The sequence below is a fragment of the Periplaneta americana genome, chromosome 2 (genome assembly GCF_040183065.1).
Source record: "Periplaneta americana isolate PAMFEO1 chromosome 2, P.americana_PAMFEO1_priV1, whole genome shotgun sequence".
NCBI classification, from domain to species: domain Eukaryota; kingdom Metazoa; phylum Arthropoda; class Insecta; order Blattodea; family Blattidae; genus Periplaneta; species Periplaneta americana.
The window spans coordinates 91,876,583-91,896,530 of record NC_091118.1 but is presented as its reverse complement, the minus strand read 5'-3'; the positions used below and the strand labels follow the sequence as shown (position 1 = coordinate 91,896,530).

The following is a 19,948-nucleotide window of genomic DNA, read 5'->3' as shown; positions in this document are numbered from 1 at the left end:
TGTTGAAATATCAATTGATCAGTATCTCCATTCTTTTTACAGGTTAATAAAGGCTAAATTTAGTTGTGAAAAGAAATAAAGAGCAATGAAAACAATCGAACTCCACGTACTGTTGAATGATCGGTAACTGAATTCAGCATGCTAATGAAGTTATAGTATATTAGATCCGGAATACGAAACAAAGAACGATCTACATGTGACTGTTAAACGGATCTATCACAGCCAAGACAGAGCATCCTAAGTGATTATTCATTAAAATCAATACTGCAAGTCCTTCAAGAAGCAGCAGCAAGAGCATCTGTTAGAAAGTACGGCGGATGGTGCGTCATGAATGGTGCGTGCCGCGCTCCCCTGCACCCGCGAGCAATGTGGTGCACAGGGATGCTCTCGTTTCATCATCTCACCCGCCCGCGTCATGGTGGGGGGCACTGCTTTTGCTATAAATACTGACCGTCACTAAGGCTGGTACATCACAACATTCCAGCACCTGTGGAACACAAGACCACTGGACATGAAGTTTGTGAGTATCTCAGCTTCTTTCACGTCAGGGTCTGGGTTCACAGCTCGGAGCGTCTATTCTAAAACGTTATTCAGAAGAAAATTCGCACTCCGCGATCAAAGATAAACCGTGGGACGAGTTCATGTTCGATTCTAGACCTCGAGCCCCTTCAACAGAAATTATTATTTGCAATAGCAATTTCAAAGGCAGGATTTCGAACCGCGAGTCAGGTAATTCTGACAACTTCTGTGATTTTTCTGAGTCTCCCTGAGTTACGTGTAGCAGAATTTTCAAGCAGGGAAATATCACAGTGCCGGTACCTTTACTATGTACTTATAAAGGGTCTCTGGAAGTTCAGAATGTACAGAAACCCAATCTCCATCTGAAGATGTCAGTCATGGCTTTGCAAATATTAGAGTTCCTTTGAGTACCATAAAATCAAATAACTAAACATAAATATTTTATTACAACCATTTTTTGTTCATACAGTCTATGAGAACTCCTATATATTGTATGTATTATATAAAAATACGCATTTTACAGCTAGAAAATCGAAGCTGATTTTAGAAGAGCTCTAAAATTTAAAATAATTCAGAAATCTTCGTTAAACGTAACTAACAAATAATAATACTTTCCAAATTTTAATAATACTATATTTACGTAACATGTTATCGTTAAAAGTATGTTGCACACATTTAAAACCATTTGGTACTTTATATATTTATTTTCAATTTGAAACAAAATCTTTTTACTCTCTATTACACAGATAAAATTATACTGCCTTTAAAAGAAACCCAAAGAAGTTGATCTGTTCCATATTTAATTTGAAATAATTTTTGGCATTATACAAAATGCACTCGAGAGTTTTAACTGTATTTTCCTCTACAAACACACTCATCCAAATTTTAGAATCAGAGATTTATACAGTATCTGCTAAAAATTAAATAGGCCTACGTAAGTTGAAAGACAACTATTACAAGTAAAAGAGTGTATTATTAAACTCAAATGAAGTTGCACTTATACTTGTGTACTTTCAATCAAAACATTTCGATAAAATGACCTTTAATTTAATGGACTTTGAAGTTTGTACCAGAAAGTGAGTGATCTGGGCCTTAAATTACTACGAACTATAAACTTAATTATTTTGCTATTATCCTTTTAAATACAATCCGTTTTTAAATCCATATTTTATTTGACTATGCAAAATGGAAATAATGCCAAAAATATAAGTGTATACGAGTATTCTTTTACATGTATATATATTTTCTCAGCCAATAAGTTCATTGACAATTCGAAATTGAACACACGAATTATAATTATATCTCTTCATTTAATTTCATCAACAACCAATAAAATCATTTCTAGCGTAGGCTACTGGAATTACCTTTCAATGAATAATTCAGTGTTTGGAGAATATAGTAGGCATTTCAAGCTGCAGAAGTTACGTAGACTAAGTTATAAGTGTTACAACATTCATAAAATTAATTGTTTATTAAATTTTATACCTGTAATATATGTAAAAGGCAAAATATTCGTGTACACGCTATTACTCCTACCAGAGAGCAGGGAAGTAGTACTACCACACTCATTGGATCTCGACACTAGAAAGAAGTTGTAAAGCACCCGAGAAAGATACGATACCGGTACTAATTTTATGAGAGATTGAGCGGATTGTGAAGACGTTCTGAAAGAAACAGCGAAATCAAAAATATTGACTCAACATTGAATATTGAAGGCGTGTTCTTGCTAAATAATAGACATTGCATATTCCTGCCTATACGCGATCTGCAGGCCTATAAACTATGCAATTGCCACTTTTCTAAGATCACACTTGTTTCAAAAGTTATACCTACCTACAAGCGATCGTTATTGAACTAGGGCATTCACCACCTTTCTAAGATATTTGTTTTAAAATTTATAGTACCGACCTACAAGCGATCTGCATTAAACTACTGCAAACGCCACTGGTCTAAAATCATATTGAATTTGTTTTAAACTTACCAATATCTAGCTACCTACATGCGGTCTGCTATTAAATAAGTACAGTCAGCACTCTTCCAAGATCATATTTGTTTTAGGTGAAAGCTAGATCAAATTACTTGCAAGTATATGAAATCAGGATCATTTGCATGGAGGTAGGTTACTCTGTTCTGTTACGTAACGTACTCCGGGCAGAGTTCATGCATGTCGTTAAGTTACACATGCTGGGTTCGTTAATTCAACAATGTCGACAGGTGAACACGATTCCATCGCTATTTGTTCTTTCTCACATCGGACAGCTATTTCCTAAATCAGCACTAATTGACAAGACAAGCATCAGTTTTCGTGTTTTTGTAGCACACGCGCTGAACAGTTCGAATGCAATTTCACTCAATCTATTTCTCATCTCAGTAAGTCAATATACGGTGAATTAGAATCCTCTTCATTCTAAATTGTGGCTTTCTTCGGTATCCAGAAAAAAAAAAAAAAAACTGGAAACCGGATAGCAATACTGCAGCAAAAAAAAAAAATTATAAATCTTTAAAAGTGAGAAGGAAACATACAATTGTGTCTATATTCTGCCTTAAATTTTATTAAATAATTGCAATGGTTTTTAATATTTTCTTGGGAGTTATAAGTAACGTTAAGGATACTAAAATTTTACTTCGTGTTTCTCTGTTGGTATAATTAAGTGTTCATTCCTACACCATAATATCCAATATTTTCGCTAGTTTGTTATTTTTACAAACCCCACAACAAAAACCATAGCTCTACATTATTTTCTAGCACAAAAATAAGTCTTCGAAATTTTCATTTGTATAACACGCGATAACAGACGTATAACACTTCATAGACAGAGAGTCGAAATCCTTTACACTCATCTCATGGAAGAGCATGCTTGAAATGAGACGCAATTCAAGCGAACGTTTAAATTGCTTTCACAAATACCGTTTCTTTGTTGGGATCATAGTCACACTCTACAGAGGCATGTTAACTCCATCTACAAGTTTTCAGTCACATCATAGGTAACTGTTTCTATAATTCAATTACCTTTTAAGTCACAGGGAATATTGAATTTACAATAACTTGTTTCTCAATAACGGACAAGAATTTGATTGCCAGTGTATCCTAACAGATTTGTAGTAAATAGGGCAACTGTTCAATTTAATTCTATTATTTCTCTATCTCTGAACACTTTGTGCAATTAAAGAAAATTAAAAAAAAATTATAAGCTTTTCTTGTATCTACAAAATTAACAATCTGCTAAAGTTTCCGATATCATTTCTGACAGAAAGTATGGATACACACCATGAAGGCGCATGAGCGCACGGAAGTGGTGACCTTGGCACTAGAATAAGGTATTGTAGTCGGTATCACGCTCCGACTGCCTTTTACCAATGGAAAAGTCCCAGTATTCAACTCGTCACGAGGCTGAGTGAACCCCGGGGGTCGTTCTGGTAGTTTGACAAAGAGATATAATCTTGCCACCAATCGAGATTGAACCGTGGACTTCCCAGTCCGTAGCCAGTTGCTCCGTCAATCCGATCACGCTTTTTTATGCAAACTATGACAAATTTTCTGACGTATGCTCAGTCTCCTGCCGAATTGTTATCTGTAAGTAATTCTTTAAGCCATAATAAAAAGTAAACCGTAATTTCTAAATTCAAAATGCAGATTTACAGTCACAAATCTTATACCTCATATTTTAATTAGGTATGTAGCAGAACCTGGGAAAAAAAATTATATTAATAATAAGATATCTTACTGTGTGCTAAGGATTTTCTTTCTTAGCTACAAAATCCAGTATTTGATCACTTTCGAGCGTAAATCAATTATTATTTTTCTTCCCTTAAACTAAAATGAAATATGGCAAGATAAAATGTACCGGTATGTACTTCTATGCATAAGTTCCAAAGAACGCAGGTGAATTCCCGGCAGGAAAGTGAAGATTTCTCTCTCCTGTAGTAATTAGATGTCTATCTCCTACCCTATGTTGTTTGAAGAAATGACGTTAATGCATGCTAACCACATAACAAAGGAGCATCGATATCTAATATCTAATGCTGGTTCGTAATATTTACAAGAGTGAGAATGAGACGGGTTAAAGAATTCAATATTTGAAGAAAAATAAATACTATAATGCTAATCATGACCATTATCATCATCATGGTCTAAGAAATACTCCGTAACTATGATAGCTTCCTGACGAAGCTAAATATTATTTGCAGCATGTAAAGAGTTGTTAGTAAGTAAAGAAAGACCCATGCTCTATATCACGTCAGAAAGATTCATATTGTTCTCTGTAACTCTTCTGGGTGAAAATATGTCTATTTTGAAGCAGCCATGCCTAAATGGATTACCGTATTTGGTGATTAGGTACTCCAATTTGGAAGCGAGGTCGTCTAACAAATTTTCTTCTTTAATCGCACGGAAAGGTTACGGCATTACGACATACAATCCTTCAAAGATCAGAATTAATTACTTGTAAATGGCTCGACATACGTCACGAACATCATTGCCTTGGAAACCATGCGAGTTCCAGATCATCCCACCGATATATTTCTCTGTTTACCAACATTCAATCGAAGATTATCAATCAAACTAAAGTGTTCACAACTTACTGCTTTAATAACTCTATGAAGTGCAGAAGTTAAGCGATAACGTTAACGGTAGTAGGAGAACATTTCTGAAATAAACATAATTAATTAATTTATAAAACATAAATCATGTTTGTTGACGTTATATTCGGAATTAATATAAATGAAAAGAAGAAAGTTCGCGTAATGACTTTAGCTAGAATGAAAGGCCCTAAGTCGAACTAGGACCTTCTTAATGTAAAGATAGCAGTCAGCTAGAGGGTCATCTTTGTAAGAACTCATATATTTCTTGGAATGGCCACAATTTTAAATAGCGAAAAGTATTCAGTGAATGTGAAGCAATAACAAAATACCTGCCTTAGAGTCACTTTTATAATAAATCTCACAGAATCTTTTGCAGGCCGAATCACGGTTGGTTTGGTAAGAAGCAATTAGCAGATTGGGCTGAACTGCGCTCAAGTACTTTTGGTTTCATTCTCATGACAATTTTGTTTATGTTTGTGACAATTTTATCTACAATTTTATAACTTTTGGTCAATTGCAATTTGATAAAATAGCCTACATACTGTACTTTAGCATCATCCCCAGTTGTAATAAATATGAATTAATCCAGTTACAGGTTAGAGCTGGGTTCGAATCCTGGCAAGGAAATGAGAGATTTATCTCTTTGTTTGTTTCGTTCTGAGTTGTCTTCTTGTCTTGTTGTCATGTTGACCATAAACAAATAAATTTCAATCTCTCCTGACTGCGTTGTGTTTATTCAAAATCTTCGTACGGGTGATGATGAGATAAACCAAATTTCAACGTCCTGAGAGTAACTGTCTTCCGCAATGTAAGCGTATTGTACGAAACCAAATTAACTACAGTAGTTTAACAAGGTTGACCTGACATATGCCAGTAACGAAGACATATTAAAGAGACGAACGTGACATCTTTCTAATCTCCTAATAAGAATTGGTCCTGATGCTAGTGAAAATAAGTTTCTATCACCATTATTACGCAACAAAACCCAGAATTCTCGAGCATGTAGCCAATTCTCCCACAGTAGGGCGTTTTCTTCTATGTAATAAAATATTATACAAACAGTAATACTTCTTAAGTAAGAGAGGAAAAAGTCGTGAAAAAAAATTACGGTTGTACTCGCTCGTATAACAGGATTACATAAAGATGTTCTTATTCTAATAGCAATAAAGTCGAGCCTTTATTGGAAATACACAGTCAAGTGTGAAGCGAACTATCAAGAAATCTCGTGTCAAGAGGTCACTCCAACACCACACAAGTTGTTCTCCGAGGCAGAACAAAGAGCTGGGTTAGGGTTACTATAGTGAAGAAAAACAAAAGCATAATGCCGCCGCAATTACATTGCGTAATAACTGGAGAAACAAAACATCTACCTCATACTTATTGGAAGCATCCGCTATACATCTTCATATGTCTAACCACAACACGTTTCTACGTTGTTTTTATTCGGTTATGATTAATGTAAATCATTGTATGAACTTTTTGTAACACTTGTATTGGCCGTACAAGCGATCAGTATTAAGTTTCATGTAACATTTAAGAGGTATGGTCTATATTCATACTATAAACATGTACATTACATAATGCGAAAATTGATCAATATAGGTCTATTTTAATAAACACACGTACTTAATATGTAGAGTTTCAAAGTTTCATTGTAACTATAATACTAAAGAAATTAATGAAACCGTATTCTGCAATAATACCAGCTAATCAGCGTTTTGAAGTTCCAAACGATGTTTGAATTGTTTATTATAATATTTCTCATCTTTCCTGAATAGTTTCCTGAATAAACAAAATTAGTTTGTAATAATTATACAGTAAGCATTATTCAGATTCTGAAGGTATAATTGAAGGGTTCAGAACCATAATGGGCCAAGCGCCATTTGCTAAAACCGTAGAAAACAAGGGTTAAAATGAAGTTATCACCATAATTCAATGGAAACATATAGCAAGTAATATAAAATATACACATTCAAACTAAATGATATGTCAATCTTCATTGACCTATGGTATTCACTTAACTTCAACTCTTGCTTTCTCCGTTTTTAATAAATGGCGCTTGGCCCACTATGGCTCTGAACCCTTCAATTCAGTTCAGTATTTTGCACAGTTTCGTTGTAAAGGCTATATAAAATGCTTTCTCGAAGTCTATTGTCACTCTTATCCTACCATTTCAGTAACATTCGCTTCTTATATTGGCTGCCGTGGTGTACGCAGAGATGAAGACGCAATTTTAATACTTCGTGGAAATGATAACAGTGTGTTCGAACCCGCTTAGGATATGGACCACGCATGTTCAGAGTGGACTTTTCTCATTTTTAAACGATGTGCAACAGTGACGTAGAATCTCAGAATCGCATGCATGCACACGCTTAAAAGAGATTCTCGTTTAAAGCCTAGAAATGTCCGCACTGAACTTGCCTGGTATGGATGGTCGCGTCTTCTGTTGGATGGAAACCCAAGTAATTTTTTTCTTGCCTTATCGGAATCTTGTTTTCCCCTCTAATGTCAGGTCGAAAATTACCATTATCTTTGTACAATCCCTGTAGTTAAAAACGGGTATTAAATGAAGAATCACTTCCATACTGTGGACCCGTTAGTGTAGTTAAGTAATAACCAATATTTTCTACTTCGCACATTACATTTCTTTGCACCTTTCTCTTAAAATAACAGCTGTTTTCGGAAAAATAGTTAATTGATATATCTTGGTAAAACACTTGAGGCTGTATTAATATTTTGTCATGGCCAAGATCACGGAAGAGATTGAAGCGTACAAATTGCGCAATTATTGTAACGACTGCAATCTTTGCGTAGCTGTTACCCAACTCCAGCAGAGATTCGATCTAGTATATCTTCCTCTCCCTTCAGGATGACCTCGCAATTAGTCTGTTGGTCACCTGAGAGTCCTCTCACCGGGCAACGTACCATCAGTACCTACAGAGAGAGACAGGAGTCTTGTCTCGTGTTTATGCGAGGAATTTAAAACCGCTTTCAGGCTCCCAAAAGGTCATACTTTCGTTATTTACAGAGGAGATATTTTTAAAATCGGATGCGATGTACGTACCGCTGATAATTTTCTAGAATCATATATTTAATACGGCAAAATAATAATCTTACACAATGGCTGAGGGACCCAATTCCAACGCTGCAAGAGAGCAACGAATGCGGTTTCAAATCTCTCTTTGTTACATGTACATTTACTTTTTCCATGTGATGGTCTGTGCTACAGTATATTGGGATGAGATTCAAAATGCTGCCGACTCAATGCCTGAGGAGTTCAACATGTGCTCGTCTTTTGTAGACTGAAATCATTAGGATAAACCTTATTAGAAATGCATAGTAGTCTCGGGGTAAAATAATTGTTTATCATCTCAGAGACCATGATATTGGGTTCGACTCCCGTTCCTGTATCAGACATGAATGTTTGTCCGTTGTCACGTTGATTTTCTTTATTATCCTAGATCTGGTATCAAACTGAATTATTAACAGTTCAACCGTGTATCGGCCACTTCCAGCTTTTGCAGTAAGAAAGAAGAGAAAAAATATATATTCCTATAATTTCATTTCAATCAATATAATTTAATTCCTAATAATTATCCAGGCATGTTTGCCTGCCAATCCGGAGCTGCGCTCAGGCGTGGGTTCAATTCCCACTTGGACTGAGTACCTGGTTGGGTTTTCTCACGTTTACTTGAATCGTAAGGCGAATGTGAGGTAATTTATGAAAACTCCTCTGTCTCATCTCGCCATCTCGTTTTCACAAATTCCATCGAATAACCTAGTATGTTGGCACAGCGTCATTAAATGACCGAGTAAAAATATTCGTATGACAGAAAGCATAAAAAATTACTGTCTAGTAATGCCGGATATTTTCACATGAAGTGGTGATAATGAAGATAGGAGTTGTGGTAGGAGGAGAAAGAGTATCCTGAGACTATCTGTTCTACCGCTGTCACGAATGCCACTTACATTCTTCGAATTTGAACCTGAATCTTCAGCATGGAAAATAAAGTTACAGACGTTCTTCATTACTATGAAATAATAAAGAGATTCTTAAACTGATATAAATTGCATTCCCTCCAATAGTCAACTTCCGTGGTGTAGCGTTTATCGTAATTAACGAAAGTAAGCGAGTATAATCCGGGAAATGAAATTTTAGATGGATAGAAACCAAAATTATAGAATTTTTAGGATGAAGTGAAGTCACTGAAGTCTTTTAGTAGGCTTACTATATATCTTAGTAACAGATGTGATCATGATATTAGCTGTTCAGACCTTTTGTAGAAAAGTGTAATAGATTATCGATTCAAAATTTTACTGGAAACGATAATAGAAGGTGCAACAATTCAAATAACTGTCAAATAATCAGAAACTAGTTTACAAGAGTCAGTGGCTTCGTTTCCCACTAACTGGCATTGTAAACAAACATCTCTGTTTTGAGCCCCACATTCCCGTCCCTCCCTCTCTTCAGAGTATTCAACAACGTTGCTAGACTCATTATTTCCATGTTAAATGGAACTCGAACATACCAATATTTTCTGTGAAATACAACAGTATAAAGTATCTTCAAAGCCATATCGAAAAATTCACCTGTAATTGTCGAGCAATTACATCATATCTGACATTTCCCGCAAATAATTATCGTATCGTGTTTCCAGTGTTACATTCACTGGGGAACGTCTGAATCGATCCTTTTTACTAATTCAACACAACCTGTTTTACAGCTTTGTAGCGGCGCTTCTGTGGCTAAGAAACCATTCATGCCTTGTACTTAACGTTACGTAACGGATTATATAGTGTGCTCGTGTGTGTCCTGCTCGTACTGCATGAATAAATTACTTCGTCTCATTCGCAGATTCGTTCTCTCTAACGACCGTATTACAAGCAGGTCCGACTGAAGATGACTTGCACGGAACTAATTCCATTAGCCTCGTTACATAACTTTTGTAATTATTTGCCGCAAATAAACATTGCTTGGTTGTAATGTACGTCAAATCTTCTCTTCCCAGTATTGATCGTGGTCATTTCCACTGCCGGGAGTCGAATTCGTGGTTAGGAGGAGATGCAACCGGATGCGCTACTTCTCTAACCTTAGTGGTGAACTGCTTATGAAGTGTTACATCTATATCGCTCACCCTCATCTTTATAAATTCACAGAAGTGTTGAGGAAGAATTCAAATTGATACATAGACCTACATAAAAATGAGCGAGAATCCTAGTACCAAAAGACCGACACAATTAAAGAAAAAACGAATTTATAGGAGAGCAAATAGCTGATAAAGTCTCAAAGTCAATAAGCAGACTGGAATATAATACATAATAGCACTATGCTACAATAAGTTTTTTCAAAAACATAAAACTCACAGTTCATCTTGACTGTCTGTATTAATTACTAAATGACTTATAGCAGTACCAAAAATATGATACTCAAAATTTTAAACCATGTCTAGGCAATTTTTATGAGGTGATTATTGCAACGCTTTAGACCTAGATAAGAGTGAATAGATGATTCGATTATAATTATCCATTTGTATATGAGAGCTATTTTGCTGCCTCGAGTCAAGAATGTGCCCACCCTTGCCTTATGACAGTCCTGAACCTGCATACAATGGGAAGGAAAATATTGATAAATTCAATATGTGATGTAATTTGTATCGGACTCAACTTATATTATGTATAACAATGGACAATTCTTCGTAAATTAAAGCAAATTATAAGCCACTGTTCTTTCCATCTTCCCAGCAGGCCTACGAAAACTTTGAAATTTAATTCAGCTAGACGTGAGCCTTTTTTATATGGCAGCATGTTTGTGGAGTTCATATTCAGTAAAGACTGTGAATTCTTGTCTCTGCAGTTCCTTGTAGCCGCCCTGGTGGGCATGGCCGCGGCCGCCAGCCTTGACAACACGTACCTCCCTCCTTCTGGAGCCGCAGGATCAGGAGGTTCACCTGGAGCTATCCAAGCCCCATTCGGACCCAACGCCGGTGGTGCTGGCGGCAGATTTGGCGGTGGCGGCGGTGGTGGTAGATTCGGAGGCGGTGGCGCAGGAGGATTTGGAGGTGGTGCCGGCGGCCGCGGTGGATTTGGAGGCGGTGCCGGTGGACGTGGTGGCGGCGGATTTGGTGGCGGCGCCGGCGGCCGTGGTGGTGGATTTGGAGGCGGTGCCGGCGGTGGTGCTGGAGGATTTGGAGGCGGTGCCGGCGGTGGTGCTGGAGGATTTGGAGGCGGTGCCGGCGGTGGTGCTGGAGGATTTGGAGGCGGTGCCGGCGGTGGAGCTGGAGGATTTGGAGGTGGTGCCGGAGGTGGCTATAGAGGAGGTGCCGGTGGTGGTTTTGGAGGTGGCGCCGGAGCTGGTGGTTTCGGAGGTGGCCCATCTGGACCAGTCATTCCCATCTTGAGCTACGAGAACGAAAACAACGGAGACGGCAGCTACCGTTATAGGTGAGTGCGATGCAATAACGATCATTTCATGACGTGATTCAGTAATCCCATTTTACATTATATTTTAGCCATCGATTTCCTCTGCTCTTACATTAATTCATCTTAGACTTTCTGTGATATTCCCACTTCTTTGTCGTATGTAAAATATTATGTAGAGGTATTCCTGTTTCTATTATCTTCATTTCCATAGTGCTTTTGTTCATGTTTACGTATTAATCCACTAATTATTATCCATTATCATCTCCTTAATTCTCTTTCTCTAAGAATCTACAATACGTATTTATCCAGTCTCACAGTAAATTAATAACAGTATTTTGAAATAACATGATTGTTAAGAAAATAAAACGAAGTACAGGTATCCCCTACAGACGGGGTTTGATAATTATAATCATAGTTATAGTGATCATTCCATTAATAGGAATATGCTAGTTTCGGCTCCCAACTTACGTTTGTAAAGTCTAAGAAAGGGGATTTTATGTAATATTTTGTGCATTTTATTTTTCGCTATAAATGAAGACTAGGATTCATTAAAATACAAAAGCTTATATGTATTCGTTTATTGAAATATTCAGATATAGGTAGAATTTGCCTTTAGTACAAATAATTTTGGCGTTCAATGAACCGCTTTGGCGTTTCCCCCCCGGACCAATAATTCAATCCCAAAGTTATTCTTCGGCAGTCATAACTTTTTGTACTGAAGACGAAGACAAGTTAGATATGTAAATATCTTAGGCTAACCTCATGGTTTATATAATAACGGCTTACAGGAATGCCCCAACTTATAAAAAATTTCGACCCACAATAACGTTTGTATTCAGAACTTGAGGTATATAGACTTCTACTGAACCTTTTGGGAGGGGAAAAGGAAAAAAATGGATGCGATAATTTAACTTCTATGTGCCAATTTTAATCCTGAAAAGTACCATAGATGTAGGGCCAGATACTTCCTATCACTCACCAGATTGAAAGACCAACCTTAACTTAACATCATTTATCGATCCACGCTCGTAAGCATTGCAGATAGGAAGAAGTTGCGTGAGTTAATCCGCTGTCTGTGTCGACAGAGACTCGGCTTGTGTTTATTTCACATCACATAACATTACCATACTTAAAAATATGCCAGATCTCGAAAAATTCCACATGTGCATTTTTTCAATTCCGTCCGACACCACTAAGAATCGCAGTAAGAATTAGCTCAATCACGTATTGCATATACAAGAGCAAGTGGTACAAAATCTCACGAGTCTCTGTACATAACTACTAATAATCTCATCAGAGTTCTTTTAGTGAGTTGTATTTCATATTCTTTACACAACGCAATCAGAAAAGAGCAGGTTCTTGTGCGTGATGTCACCAACAATTATCTACGTACTGGACCAGCTACTGCGTGCAGAATATCTTGCAGAATCTGCAAAAAAATGTTAGCATAGTCATTACCATACACTGCATGAAAGTTCAGTTCTGAGCTAACCATTTCATAACTGCATTCCATCCGATCAGGCAAGCATGCAAATCTCTTCTTTTGTTTCTTTTCTTCCCACCCAAATCAGCTACATGGGTCTCTCCCAGCAAAATAGATTCACACAATTTAATTTCCGTTTCCTCACACAAAGATCTCGTGTGAGAAGTATAGTACATTAAGCTTTCAAGTTATAGCGGCAGACAAAGGGAGCTCCAGTTCATAAAGTACATAACAAATTCCTTTGTTTAATTATACGGTTGCTCCCTTGTTACCCGTTTGTGCGCGTCTTAATAAATTACAATAGTTACCGTGGTAACGAACATTTAACAAAACGATTATGCAAAGAGACTTCACAGCCGCATTAAGACAATTTCTCGCTAACAGTAATTAAACGATATAACATTAATTTCTCTTCTTAAAAAACCTGAATACATCACTGAATTGTCTACTTTAAAATGAATCTTCTTATTACTAAATTGAAATGATAAAACTATATTCCCAAATTTTTATTTTATGATGACTTTTCACTAATTGTTTTCCCATATTTAAAATATTGTTTATTACGCAGTAAATGAAAATATCCTACATATTTATTAATTTGGGTCCAATCTCTTTGTCTTCTTTAATTTCTCGTAATCTCTAATTACCTGAAAGATGACAGGTATGAAACTGCAAGTACAACCATGAGTCAGAAATATTATTTAGTATCTTGAAACTTCCCCAGAAAGTGGCGATGATAAAGACAATAATCAGAAATATCCTGATAAAGTATTACTTCTGTAGTCCATCATAAGATTTGCCAATAACTTAAATTGAAATCGACCCACAAATATCTACAGTACATGCATTAATTATTTTGCGTTTAACTTTGAGTATTTAAAGCGTATAAAAGAACGGACTCTTTCCGACAATTTTGGGAATCCTTATTGGTTTAAAGATGAAGATGGAAATTCAAAAATTGAAGATAGAATTTCTACTTCTACATAGTTTAAATATCGAAGAACTTTACCAAAATTGAGAGCAAAATTTTGAATTCACACAAGTTGAAATAAATATACCGTTATTTATAACTATTTTTCAAATCTATTATTTTTAAATGAATCTCGTGAAACAGTTCATCATTAATCGAGTGTCATAAACATAAAACAAGACAAGTCATTGTTATTTTGAAATCGCAACACTTCATTATTTTATTGCCAAAGGAAATAAATCTTGTGAATTTTTCAAAACAATCACTTGTTAAGTTTTAGTAAAATTTATTATTTTTCTATGGCTACTTTCACATGAATTGATTCCTAAATTATTCCAAATATTTTGGCAGATATGTATCTTCTCTTCCTACCCGGTAAGATAAGGAATTCAAATTCAGCTTAAAGAATTAATAGCTGACTTTAACGTGGAAAGTATATTTTACAATAAATAGCACAATTTATAACGTACAATTTATCTGAGTGTACGTTGTTAAGCTTGTATGCAATTTATAGTTCAACAGTTCATTACGAACGAAGAGTAATCTGTGTACCAACAAAGCAAACCTCCCAGAGAAGGTGTAAAATCCTTAATTTGCGGAGCAATTAAAGAGTATGAAGTGCTCGTATAACAAGCAATGCTACTTGGAGAACAAGTTCTACGAGTGCGTTTCAAGTTCTTGCCAGCAGCGATGTTTGTTTTACGTCTGCACTACTTCCACTAATGACACTTATTTAGCCTTCTTATGAAGAGGTAAATAAATCACTCTAGAAGACTGGGAGGCAGATATTAAAGTTGTCTCAGACTAAGATTGTTATATAGCAAGATAAGAACTGATGGCGAACTTGCATGAAACTGAGCTCAAGAAGTTCAATTCTTATTAGGCACAAAACCATATACCATTCATCTCGGCATCGGACAGAAAGAAATTTTCATAATTTATTGTCAGCCATCGTGATGAACACGAAGTATGTGTGTAATTCTGACGACGCGTGAACGTCACTGTCGTGAGTTTGAATCCCACCTAGGAAAGACTGTCCGTTCTCAATGTGACGTTCTGTATTGTCTTAGGAGGAAAGCATAGTAAGCCTTTCTAATAATATGAATATCGAGAAAATGCGCCCAGAATACATAGGCGTAGAATTAAAAAATCTCGATTATGCATATCATCGGTGTTGTAAGTTTAATTTGTATACATAAAACTGCTTAAAATTCTTTAATTGTTTATTCTTCTGTAGCTAAACAAACTATTCGCAAAAACAACTCATAATTACAATTATTTAAATAATATTAAAATAATACCAATTCTTTATTCTATTCTTTGCTGTAGCTGCAGCGATAGCTTCCGTGGCAACAAATTCGACCTTTAGGATTCGATTCCCATCAGAGATGTAGAAATTATCTCGCCATCATGATAACCGAGTGTGTTTGCTGACTTGTATCACCCTCCGTGGTTTTAAACTGTCCAACTGACCAAGGAGTCTAGCTTCTTGTGAATGTCTAATGTTAGTCAATGTAAATTAATAATCTTCACAGTAACGAAGACGTACAGGCAAAAGATCTCAATCTAAACAGATGGAGACGATAGCTTTTAGATTATAATAATTATTACAATCTTCAATATCTTAAATGTAACTCTTAAAAAAGAAACGTTAATGAAATATCTCTAAAATAGTTCCAATGCAAAATTCGGGTCTCTAGTTAGGCCTAGATAAATTCATCCGACGAAACTAGTGCCGAGATAATTTTGACACTGAGAAATTTAAAAAAGAAAATGTATCTTAATGTTTCATAGAGAAAAAGAATCATTTAAAAGACCAACGCTTACATGAAATATTAGAAGATCGATTTATTTCCTGAGGAAGTGCTGAAATTGCGAGCAAGTGCCAGGAAAGTCATTGCATTTGGCTTCATTCTGGAAACTTCAGAAAGAAAATGTAGCTTGCGTGTGTCACAATCAGCTTTGTTGATATTCGTAAAGGAATCAGGTACAAGCCGCTACTCAATCAGTTGACAAATTCTCATTGAAGGCACCAAGATTATACACCAAATAGCTTCTTTAGGATTTATAATGATCAGAAACTGTGAGGCAAGTTTTCTTTGTGTACTTCGGTTCCAATATTATTTCCATTCCTCCATTGTGTTACCACTATATCGTCTGTGAATAGTATTTGTAATTAACAAGAGACATTTTATTTAGAGTTTTTCGAATAGCCTATTGTATCAGCCATGATATTTTCCACGTTTTTCCTACAAAGGCTTCTTTTATCTAAAGAGACGTTGTTCTGCATTTGCAATCGAAACATTTCTCTTCTTAGATGGAGTAGAGAATTTGATAGGGAGAGAAATAGTTTGTCAGTTTTTTTTACCTAGATTCCTCTCAGTTATTTATAAAATTATTTCATGTAATTTTAATCTTCCGTCTACGTCTCACAGAGTCCTCAGCCTTGCCTCTTTTATAAAGCAAGCTGTATTTAGAAGAGGAAGAACATTACATAAAATTAAAAATTACAAGTAATGGTCGATATTGGTAATAGTCGAAAAACAAATATCAATCTCTCCTAATTCCATAACATCATAGAAATAAAACAACTTATACTTTTCCATGTGAGTAATGGATTCTAGTTAGAGAGGAACGCTAAATAGGAAACCATAACTATTTACTAAACATTAATTCTGAAGTACCGTAATTTAAACAAGACATAAACACATTTCTTCTAAATTGTTACAGCTACGCGATCGTACTGCTACTCTGAGCAAAGAATGTCTATACTGTAAAAGTGCTTCAAGCAGAGTTTTTGTGGGTTATATTATGACGCTTTATCAACTGCTGTTGTTATCTAGCGTCTGAATGATATGAAGGTGTTAATGCCGACGAAATAGTCTACGTTCCAGCGCCGAAAGTTACCAGCATTTCCTGTTAATGGGTTGAGGGAAAACCTAGGAAAAACCTCAACCAGGTAACCTGTCCCAACCAGGATTTGAACACAGATCTGCTCGTTTCACGGTCAGGCATGGTAACCGTTACTTCGCAGCGGTGGACTTCGAGCAGAGTTGTCAAAGTAATATTCCAGTTATGTGGTAACATGTCAATGTGAGCGATATCACTTCACAAACTTAGCTGAGAGGGAAAATTGTACTCCAAGAATTTTAAATGTCTTTAATAATTCAGACGTCAGTATTATAGGATTTCTTGAATTTCAGCTACGAGACCGGTAATGGAATCAGCGCCCAGGAACAAGGCTATTTGAAGAATGCCGGAGCAGGACCCGACGCAGAAGCCGAGACTGTTCAGGGATCCTACTCGTACACTGGTCCTGATGGTGTTACAATTAGCTTGACCTACACCGCCGACGAGAACGGATTCGTACCTCAGGGAGATCACCTGCCCACACCCCCACCCATCCCCGAGGCCATTCTCAAGTCCCTGGAACAGAACGCCGCTGAGGAGGCAGCAGCCGCTGCTGGAGGTTTCGGAGCAGGAGGCGGTGCAGGTGGCTATCCCAGCGGAGGCGGCGGCGGTGCCGGTGGCTACCCCAGCGGTGGCGGCGGCGGTGCCGGTGGATTCCCTAGCGGTGGTGGCGGTGGATTCGGAGGCGCTGGTGGTTTTCCTAGCGGTGGTGCCGGAAGCCGTCCAGGTGGTGGATTCGGAGGTAAGTACACAAACTAACATATTATTTGTTCGAGAGATATACTCGAATTGTTGTCAAAGTGTTCGGTTTGAGAATATTTGAATTATATGACTAGAATCTGATCCCCGGGAACTTCGTTTGATTCTAAGTCTGAAGTAAATTTCCATAGTGAATTTGGATTTCCTATAAAACCTCAATTTAGTACTGCTTTAGTATTATAAGTTTATTCTCAGTATCATACTATCATGAGCTATTGTCGCTAGATATCATCGCTAAATTACAAACGTCATGGTAGAAGTGGGATTTGGGGGGGGGGGACAAGTGTTTAAAAGTTAGGGACAAAAATAATTCTAAGCTAAAAAATGAGACGTGCAGGCTATACCAATTCACAGGATAAGAGAACCGAAAAGCTGGTCGCTGTGAACTAATGGTTACCGCACTAATCTTCGGATTCAAGAAAAGAGACTTTGATCCCAAACGATGGAGGTAATTTTTATACAACTCTCTTCGAATGTGAAAGTAATAGGCTTACTTCTTGTAGGACATCCCTTTGTTCATGAATAAAGAATAAAGACATGATTGTACCTCAGCACGATAAAGTTTTCGGAGGACTCTCATAAAAGTGAGCGAGAACGTGTTGAATCAAAATCTCGTTAATGCACACACAAAAGTACTAATGCGAGATACACAATTTCAAAATGGGAGTACAGTTAGTCGATAACAATCAATGAGTTTATTGTCAAAAGATCGACACTATCAATCAACAAAAAAAAAAAAATTAAAGTTATAAATTAAAGGTTTAGAGAAAAGCATATGTTTTGAAAGCATAAGAAAGAAGTTAAAATCTTCTATTAACTTTACTTAAATTAATACACCTAAACCAACAACAGATATAAATAAATTGCGGAAGCAAAGTTATCTCAGTGAGCTAAATGCTACAGACGAGAAAATGATATAATGTATACTATCAAAAGAATATTTCTCTTTCTTTCTTTCTTTCTTTCTTTCTTTCTTTAGGGATAAAGTGGCACGAACATGATCAAATATCTTTCCAGACTCTACTGCGCGTAACAAATGAATAGATGCTTCTCATTCTATTGACTCCATGACACAAAATACAAAGAACGTCTAAATATGTACATTTATAGAGATTTATTTCGGAAGTATATTTAAACAAAATAATTAATAAATAAATCACATGTTATTATCAATTTACAGGTCCTAGCGGTGGCTTCGGACCTTCTGCTGGCGCCGGTGCTGGCGGTCGTCCTGGTGGTTTCGGCGGTGGATCTGGAGGCAGACGACCTGGTACCCCGAGCTTCTCACCACAAGGAGGATATTCATATCCAAGACCCGGAAAATAGATCTTACGGATACAGACTCTCAGAAATTGGACCATCTTTCGACAGGAATCTTCATTTATTTGACACACTATATGGCTTTAAAGAGAGGAAATCAGATCTCTATAAATTAGTGTTAGTTGCTATGGTAACAACGAATTACCAACATTCTTCACTTTTCTTTCGTTTTATATGATAAAATTTGACTGCAAAGGAAACTAAATTTTAGAAAGGGGCTTTAAGATGCAGTCGATTTTAATGTTACTTGAGTCATGTCTTAGGAAAAACTGTTTCATTTAAATATTTAATTTGGCTAGTCACAAGCTATTTTTCCTAGATAAGGGCATTTCTTTCGTTAATCTCTAGGTAATGTACAAGTTTTATCCACATCCGCTGTACTTATGCAGCACGTTGTTTTATAGTTTTTAATGTAAGTGTGAATTATTTTGTGTAACTTGAAGAAATCATATCGAAGGATGGACGTTTCTGAATACAGTAACTTAACGGCCTACAATATCATAATATTGGTGCATATGTTTATGAGTTTATTTTCTAACTCGATTTAATGCACCTATTATATCGCTCATTTAGAATAGTGTATTATCTCAATATGATGACGACCAAGCAAAGCTTTTATGTACATATGTAACACACAAGATATTTCTAATCTATCCTCTAATAGAGATCTATTTATTTTTGTACATGCTAAGCCAATTATAGTAAAACAATGTATAAAATAATTTGTTTTATAATAAAGCTCAATTTTTTATTGAACGAAAAACAAATGTTTTTATTCACTAGAAATTTGTTATTCCCACAACATATCCTAACAGTCAATGATCCATCTATTAGGGGGTTTAACTTTAGTGTCTTCACGAGCATCATCCTGAACTTCAAAGCCATCATTTTCTACTTCTCTACACCCATCACATTTATCTTCACTACCACCACAAACATCTTTCTTTACTTTGTGGTCATCACTATCATCAGAACTTCATCATCTT

General features: G+C 36.3%; 1 protein-coding gene across 1 annotated transcript; it reads left to right on the top strand.

Annotated features, from left to right (window-relative positions):
- Positions 1 to 399: 399 nt before the first annotated feature.
- On the top strand, positions 400 to 19,729 carry LOC138694426 (pupal cuticle protein 36-like). Its single transcript, XM_069818124.1, has 4 exons — positions 400 to 520; positions 10,955 to 11,541; positions 17,177 to 17,625; positions 18,823 to 19,729. The coding sequence occupies exons 1-4, from the start codon at positions 512 to 514 to the stop codon at positions 18,966 to 18,968; spliced, it is 1,191 nt and encodes a 396-aa protein (XP_069674225.1). The 5' UTR covers positions 400 to 511; the 3' UTR covers positions 18,969 to 19,729.
- The last annotated feature ends 219 nt before the right edge of the window (positions 19,730 to 19,948 follow it).